Source organism: Camelina sativa, chromosome 19, assembly GCF_000633955.1.
Source record: "Camelina sativa cultivar DH55 chromosome 19, Cs, whole genome shotgun sequence".
NCBI classification, from domain to species: Eukaryota; Viridiplantae; Streptophyta; class Magnoliopsida; order Brassicales; family Brassicaceae; genus Camelina; species Camelina sativa.
The window spans coordinates 20,641,976-20,652,433 of NC_025703.1; the positions used below are offsets into that span (position 1 = coordinate 20,641,976).

Below are 10,458 nucleotides of genomic sequence, written 5' to 3' on the forward strand. Positions count from 1 at the left end.
TTCTGATGTTACCAAACCCCACCGTTTCGTATCAACAGACGTAATTTGCTCAAGCGGTCCCAACTTTGTCTCTGGTGAACCTGCTAATCATCAGATTGTTACTAAGACTAAATGAGTCCCGGAAAAGGGTTCTAGTCTACAAAACTAGATGATATTAGAATGCAATTATGCAAACAATGTTGAGAGCTTTTTTTTTATAGATATCAAGAAAAGATTAGAGTAAGATAGATTAAGAAGGTTTGGATACATAAGCTAATACAATACTTTCATTATCTTAAGAAAAATGAATGCATATGAAGAAGATTCATCATAAAAGAGAGGAGCCAGTGTTTACCTTCTGATGGTTCTGGTACATATTTAGCTGTCCTATATTTCTGCAACATAAATAATAAAAATTGTAGACTTTTTGCCAATAGATTATTATGAGGATTAGCATGAAACAATTTCTTGGAAATAAAAAAGAAAAACCAAACCTGCAAATGACTTTTGACATGATATATAGTCAAACCTTCGACATTCATATGCTTCAGCACACCCTTGGGAGTTGCTTCTGCGATAAAAATAAGAGACTGAATCAGAACAAATAGAACTTCATGATCCATTCAAAGTCAAGGATCTTAAAACCAAGAAGCAGAGAGAGAGAGAGAGAGAGAGATACTTACTTTCACCGCCACCGAGCTGGTTAACAGCGTCAACAAAAACCTCATGAAGTTCAGGCGTCCAACGCATACGTCTCTTAGCTGCTGCATTATGATTCCTGTTGCTACCACTGTTATTGTTGTTGTTGTTGTTGTTTGAGGATACTGTCCTAACAAGTGGACGCAAATCCAGACAAGGAGAAGGCTGCTGCAGACCAACTTGGGGTTGTTGAATTTGCGATGGCGTACTTGGTTGCTGGACCTGAAATAACAACTCCTCCTCCTAAAACATGAGTCTTTTGATATGTGGAGACAAGAGTAAAAGAGTAGCAAACTTAATAGAACAAGATTAACAACCTCTGAAGCTGAGTTGAAATTCGTGTCAAGGAGAAGCTCTTCCAAGACAGTAGAGCTCAGCGAATCTCCATCAGTAATCAAGTGGTCATCCCAAACTGGCCAGTCACATTGTTCATGAATCTCATCGGATGCAACGATAACACCATCGTCCATCTGACTCCTTTGAATAGGAGAAGGAGAAGGAAAGTCAAAAGGATCAGGGAGTGGAGAAGGAATCCAAACTGATGACTCCGAGTTATGGAAATCACTTGAATACATATGATCAAGAACTCCATCATTAGCAGAGAGATCACTAGTTGAGTAAATATGACCAACAGATCCATCATTGGCAGAGAGCAAATGGTAAGGCGTTGCCATGAGTTGATTGTGTTGTGGATAGAAGGACATGTCAGCTTCTTTTACCGAAGGGTTTTGAAAAGACGGTATTAACGAAATGTCACTCGGAACTGGCGGCCTCAACGAACGTCTCTCCATTATTGTTCTAGAAAAACAAAAATCAAAAGAATTAAGATTATATGCACATATATATATATATATATATAAAAATTAAGATACACCAATATCATCTCATTTATGACTAATCAAAAGTTTCTGAATTACACTCAAAACCTATCAAAATCAAAATTCATCCATGTAAAATTCTGAATCAAACAAAATGAAAGAGCAGATGANAAAAAAAAAAAAAAAAAAAAAAAAAAAAAAATCAGAATCAATCGGCAAAGCAAACAACAACACAAAAATATCAAAACCTACGCTAAAAACAATCGAAGCTGAATCAACCAATCACAAAGCATAATCGCCAAAATTATACTCCCAACCAAAGAGAAGATGATCAAAATTCCAAAAAAAAATCTCACCTAAGAAGAATATATGAAAAAACCCCAAACCCACGAGAGGAGGAGAGAAAGACGCCAGAGAGCGCCTTCGAACCGGTAGGAGCGATTAAACCGGGATCTTTGTACCGAACTTGCTCTCTCTCAATTTGCTGTTCCTTGTTTTCCTCGTTAGCGTCGGAGAGATGGATGAATTGAAGCGTGTTTTAAAAAGACGATCAGTCATCATTCCTTTTTTCATACGTGGAATGTTCTGATTGGCCCATAAACTTTATATGTTTTCTTATTTTTTATTTTATTTTTTAAGAATACAAACGTTTTTTTCTTCTAAATAACTAAAGAGAATACAAAGTTGCAAATGATGATTTTGCTCACAAATGATCAAATTTTGAGTTTATCTGGAAGACACATAAATACAGTTACAAATCTGATTTTAAGAATCATAATCAAATTTTTATTTTTATTTATACATTTCATCAGTATTTTATTTCTTAAAATCAGATTATGAAAAATAAATTGAAGTATTTTCTTCCTTCTTCTCAAAATTATCATTTGGGAACATTTTTATTTTAGTTTTTAATTTTCTTAAATAACAAAAGAATCTTTTGAAAAGATCATTAAGAAGGGTAAAAATACAACAAACTTGCAAATGATAATTTTTGCTCACAGTTGAAATGATCAAATACAGTACATTATTTGAGTTTATCCGGAGGATACATATAATTAATTAGTTACAAATCTAATTTTAAGATTATAATCAATCAAAAGTATTGTTTTTTTTTTTTTTTTCTTTTTGCACATTTCATCAGTATTTTATTTCACCAAAAAACAAAAACTAAAATAAAAAATAATGTTGACGGCAAAACCCAAAACCCTACAGATCTTCTTCCCCCCTGCGTCGCTGCTCCGATTCGGGTCGAAATTTCACCTGAGCAAAAAAATGTTCGCGAGGCGGCTCACTTCTTCTCTCTTCAAAGGATCTTCAACCTCCTCAAGGTACCCAAACATCTTCTCTGATCTTGCGATCAGAAATCTGATCGATTTAGTCCTGCATCTTAATCCCCTTTCGTCTCTATCCGCGATTTCAAAACCTCCCATGCCCATTTTTGGTGAAATCACTTATTAGACCTAATTGAGTTGAGTTTCTATCGAAGATAGACGATTTATCTTCGATTCGAAACTTGGATGATCCATTTGGTCTCTATGAGCTGAAGAATGTGTTTTTGAAACAGCTCGGACAAAACAGGGAAAGCTGGGACGTTGGGGTCTTTTGGTCGGAAGGCAGTGTCTTTTGTCTTGATTACAGTCACCGGTGGTGTTGCTTTGAGTGCCCTCGATGATCTTTCTATCTACCGTGGATGTAGCAGGTACATTTGAAGTTTAGCTACTGCAAATGTGCATTTGAAGTATAACATCCCTAGCGTAGTTGTATTGTGAATCGGCTTTGTTTATTTCATAGGTTTTCTTTCTCCTGATTCGCATTGATTTAAGAGAAATGCTTTGTAAGCTAGTGACTCAGTTGAAATCAAGTGAATATTTTAGTTTAGGGGATGATGATTAAACCATTGCTGAAATAAAAGCTGAGACCATTGGAATCTGTAGATTTCTTATCACTGCAGATATCAATTTGACAAGGAACTCAAACTCTTGGTGCTAGTGATACATGTAGTTTTTAATCAATGCTGTGTCCTTATTTCCATTTTCGCTCGAGTCTGATTGTCTGCTCTAGTGAAACTGGTTAAGCAAAAGACGAGAAAACCTTATGCTTGATGAGAACACTTTTTTTTTGGCATTGCTTCACTGTGAATTTCAACGCACCCAATAACCAGGCTTTAGTCTGGTTTCTCATGTGTGGTTCTGTCTATTATCTTGTGCTTGTGCCTCCCACTTTATAAGTAATGATACTTCTTTTCCCTGTCCTCGCTAGAACAATCATCCTTTGGAGTTCTATATGCACTATTTTGTTATTTTGTTGCACATTATATCAACGCCCCTCATGAATATCTCTATGCTCTTCTCCTTGTATCGTCAAAATCAATAACATGACCTGATTTCAAGAATGTGAAATTTGCATTGGCGATTTCTCAAAGAAAAGTATGTGTATGCTTAATTTTCAGCAAGGCGATGGAGAAGGTGATAAATAGTAAGGCGATGATTGAAGCTATTGGAGAACCAATTGAGAAAGGGCCATGGTACAGTGCTTCACTAGCCGTTTCTCACCAAAGACACTCAGTGTCTTGTTCATTCCCTGTCGTTGGACCACAAGGCACTGGAATCTTGCATCTCAAAGCTGTTCGCAATGGGGGTAAAAAATTCTCAAAACGCAGCTAGTCTCTCTCTCAAGACAAATATGTGTTAGGATTTGCATTTGCCACAAATCATTGTACTCATTGGATTCCCCTTTTTTTGCTTTGTTTCTTGGCACAGAAGATAGCTTGTTGGGGTTCCTGAAGCAAAGGGACTGGGACATTCTGATAATGGACGCACTTGTCCATGTCCCCTCAAACGATGGACCCCAACAAACCTTGAGAATCAACATTTCTAACATGGTTGATCCTTCGCCTGGTGTCGACAACAATAAACCTTCGGAACCACAAGAAGAGCCAAAGAAGAGCTAGAGAACGCTGTGTGATGATGTATCATGTACGCACGCTTCGCTTCGCTTCGTTGTGGAGTTTCTGGCTAGGGTTTTATCCCCTTCTATTTATTATACATCTTGGTGGAGCAACAGAGAATCGAGTCTTTTGATTTACTAATAAATAAATAATGACCAACACTTGAGTATACAAAAGTTGAATACATGATTGGTAATAATAATTAGTCTAGTGAATACAATTCAGCAGCATTGCTGCTATGTGTTTTTTGGTCTTTTTATGTATACACAATTTGGTTTTACGTGTTTGTCTAATCTTAACGTTCTCAAGTCCTAAATAATTGCATCAAATCTTTAATTTCGAAATCATTATAAATTAATTCACTATTCAAGATCATTTCTATAAGTGAGAGAGTGATCTCAAATCCCTAAAAGGTGGTTGATCATCGGCGATTTCGTCTCTCGCGCCAATGTCGTCTCCAGAGAAGGAACGGTTGCTTACGCCGTCACCAGAACCAACCCCAAATCCGTCACTTCCGGATGATTTGATAGTGAGCATCTTAGCCCGCGTCTCGCGATCGTATTACCCAAATCTCTCCTTAGTCTCCAAAAGCTTCCGATCAATCCTTGCTTCAACGGAGCTTTACCACACCCGAACACTCTTAAGCCGCACCGAGACTTTTCTCTATGTTTGCTTAAGCTTTCCTGATGAAGCTACCGGTAGCCTAATCAAACCCTAACCAGTCACACCACTAGGAAGAAGAAGAAGAAGAAGAAGAAGAAGAAGAAGAAGAAGAAGAAAGATGATGATTCAGGTATCAATCTTTTTGCTCCAACCCCAATTCTCAACTCTGCTCCTGTGGAATGGTCTTTTCTCGTTGCTGTTGGTTCTAATCTTTACGCCATTACCGCTGCCATGGAAGATTCTCAGTGCTCTAGTGTTTGGTTTCTTGACTGTCGAACTCACACTTGGCTTGAATCTCCAAGAATGCGACTGGCTCACACCAATAGTAACTTTGATGGGACTATGTATTTAGCAGGAAGCTCTGAGAGTCCAGATTCTTTGAACTGTGTTGAAGTGTACAACACAAGTACTCAAATTTGGAATCCCGTGCCGCCCAGAAAACGAGTATTTAAATTCGAAGCTATGGAAGGAAAGATTTACTTGAACCTTCCTGTAAAGTCTACTAAGGAGGCTGTGGCTTTAAAGCCAAAGGTTTGGAGTTGGGAAGCGTTAGCACTGGAGACGGATTTGGATCGTGGTTCTATTTGTATGATAGATAACATATTCTATCATTATGACCCTATTGTAAGGTTTATATGTAGAAAAACTGAAGGAGCAGATTGGATAAAGTTAGGGGGTTTAGATGAGCTACCTAAGTTTGCTAGATATAGTACTGTTAAATTGGCGGAGTATGGTGGTACGCTGGTTGTTTTGTGGGACAAGTATGTGCCTGCTAGTGGGTATGAGGAGAAGATGATTTGGTGTGCAGAGATTTCGCTTGAAAAACGCCGCAAGGAAGAGATCTTGGGGAAGGTCGAGTGGTTTGATGCAGTTCTTACAGTCCCTAAGTCTTACAAATTCGTGTCTGCTAAATCTGCTACTGTTTGACAGGTTTGAACGTAATGTATCTGGCTAAACCGCTTTTCGTTTTCCGGGACTTGTCTGTCTTTATGATAAACCTGTAACTCGTTCTGCTACTGTTTGATGAATGATGCAAGAGACTAGCTGGTAATGCCCCTTTTTGTTCAGAAATATGTGTTGCAAAATGTCTATTTATGTGACTACTATGACGAATGCTTGTCTTGTGCTTTTAGCGGGCATATGCACTCACTTTATCACACTTGTTCAATCATTTAGTTTAAGAAAGATCAACTACCAAAACTATGGTTTTAGACTCGTTTAAACCACACAACACAGTATCACACCTACAATTATAAGGTACTTAGATTGACCTACACGCATTCTTCAAAAAAATACATCGGTTCTTGAAGCTAAAGAGTAATTACCATAACCCAATTAAACAAGCGCTGACTTCAGTAAGAAACTTGAAAAGGGTCACTTCTTATTATTAATTTCTGTGGGTAACTGATACAACAAAAATCTCAAAACAAACTTATCTCTATGAAACTGAAGAAACTACATTTGATACCAATACAACAAAAATAAATCATTTTTTTTTTGTCCGTATAATAGTAACCGAAAACTATATCCCAAACCTTAACAAAATGTGGTTTATGTCTCTTTTCATTGTGTCTTATCTCTCTGCTCACTCTTCCATGAATTCTTAGCTGCATCTGCTGAAATAGCCGTGGCTCCATTGCCATCGCTGCTGCCATCTTCTCCAGGTTTTGGTTTGGAGAAGAACGGGTCCCACACATGGCCCCCCGCTTCCCGTTGGCCTTCCTCCAGCAACGCATACTTCCAGCTGTTCTCCTCCACGAAGTAGTCATACTCGGTTCGGCCCTCGATCATGTTCTTCCTTAACCGAGTCACCTTGTCTATCACAGCCTGTACCGAGACATCAAATGCATCTTTTTGCGTCTCCAGTTCTGATCTCGGGTCTGCGTAGATCAGCCTTGGGATGAGGTTGATGACATTCTCTCTCATTATCTTGACCTGCTCGGCTGGAATCTGGAGGAGCCGCTCCTCGATGCTAATGTTTCTCTTCCGAACATCATCCTCGGGGATGAACACCGAGTAGGTTGTGTAGTTCTTGGGTAGATGCCACGTGTATTGAGTGTAGGCTGAGCCCGGATGGAAGAAGACCGGTATACAACCGGCAAGCATCGAGTCAAACGCCGATCTTCGGGTGTAAGAGTCTCCCTGTGGCTGCAGACAGAAGAGAGAGCTTTGAAACATTTGCATAATGCTGCTTGGTGCATGACATTTGCTCTCCCCAAAGTCGCATTCTAATAACTTGCCAACATTTGAGTTTCGGCATTGATCAATGATCTGCCCTCTGATGGATTTCGGATTGTCGGGTCGTGGGGCTCCTGCAAATGAGAAAAGCCACTTCCTTTCCAGGTTTCTCATCCGGTCTTGCCATTCAAAAACCTCTGCGTCCTTTGCTGGGTGGAAGTAGGTTGGGTACGGGATCCCAAAATCATTTGCGTTCCATGGGCTCGACTCAACCACAAGCATAGACATGTTCTTGGCAGCCGGTAAGAAGAGAAGCTTGTTGCCCCAATCAGTTTCTTCTTCAGACAATCTCCTGAAATCCCACGTTATCCTACCTGCCACAAGGAAATGATCTTTTCCTCTCATAATTTCCCACTCAGGCCTCTTCATGAGCCAATCGACCAACTCAAGCGAAGCAGCATCCCTTCTTGAGATATTGTAACCCCACAGGTACCTAGCAATGTCGAATCCAGCATAGAACGGCACAAAGATCGCAGCAGCAAGAGAGGAATCATTCGTCAAGCATTTATACTGCTTCATCCGATTGCTGAATATCACATCAACAGCAAACTGATTAGTCGCGTACCAGCCTTCATCCGAGAAGACACCTTCAACATTCTCAAGCGGCGGGCCAAGGCCAGCATTGGTTGTGAACTTGCACATGTTAGTCCAGAGACTAAGCTTCTTACAGTCTCTAAGCATATCCTCATTGAACTTGGAGGGAAGGTCATGAACATAAATATACTTCCCTCCACACGGGTCACTCTTGTTGTCTACTGTCTTCAACGCTCTTATAAACGAAAACTCCTGTTTCTGCACGCTCTCAACAATTCTAGGAGGCTTGGTAAAGGTGGACGTAGAGTTGGCTACTGGAGCAGGAGGGAGTACTACTGGCTTATCGATGGTAACTAAAGGCTCTTTGGGAGGTTTCGACGGAGCTGCATGAGGCTCGATAGGGAATTTATCAACCCGAAGAGAGACAGATGAAGGCTGAGACTGAGCATAGCTAGGTTGCAACTGGATCTGTTTATCAATGCTACTGCTTCCTAAGACAACAAAATGGAAGTACAACAACAATGCCCAGAAAAAGAGTGATAAAGCAACCAACACACAGATTCGATTAGTCTGATTCTTCCCATTTCCCTTCTCCATCGGCTCTGTAGGAGCAACTTCTGCAGAGCGACGCCTCATAGCAACCCTCGGAATCATATAGAGTGTACGAGATCACAACATCGATAATAAGATACAATAGATCAAACTCAAAGAAAGGCCCTAAGTTCCCAAATCCTAAAGTGCAGACCCAACTACGATCAAAGCTAAAAGAAGCTAACTTTGCACGAGATCGAAGTAGTTGAAGCTAAATCGTAGCTCAGGAGCAGAGAAAACTCCAGAAAGGAACCAGATTTGAGAAAATGCAGAAGTGTACCGACAAGGATCCGCGAGAGACGGAGCTACGAGGAAGAAAGACAAGATTGCAGCTTTTTTGATTGATCATTCAAGGAGAGATCTAGAAATGCGTGAAAGTGAAGATTTTGTTAACATTGAAGAGGCCAAGATCGATGGATTAAGAGACCTGGCTTTGAGCTTGTCTCATCACCGTCAATGAGGAGAAAGACAGAAGTAGTAGTTGCTGTATTTGTAATTGGAAGCGCACGTTAGCCGGTCGGCTAAATCTGCGCCGGCAGTTTTTCCCTTCTTCTCGTTGTCGGTGACCAGTGGGGCCTTGCCACGTGTGTTGACATGTCGGCTTCAAGTGTCGGTGACGTCAGCTAATAAACCCTCTTTGGACTCCTTGACTTCAACCTTTGGCTCGTAACGTGATTCCGACGAGCGTGTGGGTATGACTCCACGTGTAATCATGTGAGTCGTTCGTAGCGTAATGTACGTTGGAAAGAGCACAAGTCGCAGAATTTGGTGGTAAGCATAATTAGAACCAAAACACGTTGTAACATGATTACTTCAAGTTCAAAAGCTCATTGTGTAACGTCTAGTATTAATTAATATTTCAATGCATGTTGAATAATTAAATTCGAAATAAGTTTTGGAACCAAAGCATTTTGTTGAGACCAAATATATCTCTAATGATGATGTACAAACTACTGATTACGGTAGGTATATGAATAGCCTTTTTGCAAATCTAAACATCACATAAATAATTAAGTCTGTACTAATCATAAGACCAAAATGCTCGAAACTGACTTGTTTGTAGAGATGTAAGGCAGACTTAATATGAGAAAGTGACATTCGAGTGCAAAAACCTTTTTCACTTCTTTATTGTTTTGATAAGTATATAATAAAGCTTTGAATGGTTGTACCGTATGGTGTAAACCGGATAATGCATACCAATATTTTGGTATGCAAAATATTGGACTGTGGTATGGAGCAGATTAATATGGAGTTTATATTAGTATGGAGCTTTTGAGGAGCAGAATGAAAAATGCAGATCAATCGTGAATTTACAATGATATGGAGTTGTACGCTCAAATGCATACTAGTATGGAGATGTTTAGTATGCAACAATGCATAATGGTATGCAATGGTGAATGGTAAATTAAATGCAGACTAATCCAATTTTAGTCTGCTCTGGAGCAGACTGTAAAACCATTCAAAGACAAAGTATTTTGAGGCATGAAATCTTATGTTTTGTGAGATATTAAAGGTATTTTTAAGTATTAGTGTCGGGAGGTGCAAAAGCACCGCCTCCAACCAAATTTTTTTTATTTTTTTAGGGTCCAAATTTACATAAATACAAATTTTTGAAAAAAAAGTAGATAAAAATGGTGGAATATTTGTCTGAAATTAGGTTAAATGTTATCTAAAATTGGGTTAAACTTAAAATATAAAGAGAGCCATTTTATTTCTAGCACATATCAAAGTTAAACATTGAGTCGGGCCTGATTTTATGGTCGTAAATATTTATATGGTTTCGGTTAGGTGGTATGTACGCAGTACGCTCGTAGAGAAGACATATTTCTACAAGTGTATATTCATGTCAAACCGAATAGGAGATTTACATTCGAACTTCAAAAAATGTTTGACGTCTATGTCGGGCTTTATTGTATAAATGTTGAAGACTTCAAGTGTTCAAGGTGAAGAAGACAATGTAATCACTCATAGCCAATAATAAATAACCAA

The 10,458-nt window shown here is 39.2% G+C and overlaps 4 protein-coding genes across 4 annotated transcripts in view; 2 read left to right on the forward strand and 2 right to left on the reverse strand.

The window, feature by feature from the left end:
* The window catches only part of LOC104766791 (myb family transcription factor PHL4-like), a 3,559-nt gene extending 1,557 nt beyond the window's left edge, over nt 1-2,002 (reverse strand). Inside the window, exons 1-6 of the mRNA XM_010490743.2 lie at nt 1,853-2,002; nt 996-1,476; nt 663-900; nt 474-550; nt 335-374; nt 23-80 (exon numbers count right to left, since the gene is read on the reverse strand). Of these exons, the coding sequence (XP_010489045.1) occupies nt 23-80; nt 335-374; nt 474-550; nt 663-900; nt 996-1,469 (887 nt within the window). The 5' untranslated portion in view covers nt 1,470-1,476; nt 1,853-2,002. The remainder of the gene's footprint in view (nt 1-22; nt 81-334; nt 375-473; nt 551-662; nt 901-995; nt 1,477-1,852) is intronic.
* Nucleotides 2,677-4,723, forward strand: LOC104766792. Its single transcript, XM_010490744.2, has 4 exons — nt 2,677-2,824; nt 3,061-3,195; nt 3,946-4,133; nt 4,256-4,723. Exons 1-4 carry the CDS (start codon nt 2,679-2,681, stop codon nt 4,444-4,446), a joined length of 660 nt encoding a protein of 219 aa, XP_010489046.1. The 5' UTR covers nt 2,677-2,678; the 3' UTR covers nt 4,447-4,723.
* LOC104766793 (F-box/kelch-repeat protein At5g48990-like) lies at nt 4,807-6,186 on the forward strand. The gene is given in 2 exon segments (XM_010490746.2): nt 4,807-5,132; nt 5,135-6,186. Coding segments are annotated over 2 exon segments (1,140 nt in total). The 5' UTR covers nt 4,807-4,891; the 3' UTR covers nt 6,034-6,186.
* Nucleotides 6,467-8,939, reverse strand: LOC104766794 (xyloglucan galactosyltransferase MUR3-like). Its single transcript, XM_010490747.1, has one exon. The coding sequence runs from the start codon at nt 8,530-8,532 to the stop codon at nt 6,670-6,672; it is 1,863 nt and encodes a 620-aa protein (XP_010489049.1). The 5' UTR covers nt 8,533-8,939; the 3' UTR covers nt 6,467-6,669.

What these genes read in the sequence shown, in the direction of transcription:
- LOC104766794 (XM_010490747.1), bottom strand. Translation starts at nt 8,532, where the DNA reads ATGATTCCGAGGGTTGCTATGAGGCGTCGCTCTGCAGAAGTTGCTCCT.
- LOC104766792 (XM_010490744.2), top strand. Translation starts at nt 2,679, where the DNA reads ATGTTGACGGCAAAACCCAAAACCCTACAGATCTTCTTCCCCCCTGCG. An exon ending in GGATCTTCAACCTCCTCAAG is followed by an intron (nt 2,825 to 3,060) that starts GTACCCAAACAT and finishes TTTTTGAAACAG; the next exon opens with CTCGGACAAAACAGGGAAAG. An exon ending in ATCTACCGTGGATGTAGCAG is followed by an intron (nt 3,196 to 3,945) that starts GTACATTTGAAG and finishes CTTAATTTTCAG; the next exon opens with CAAGGCGATGGAGAAGGTGA.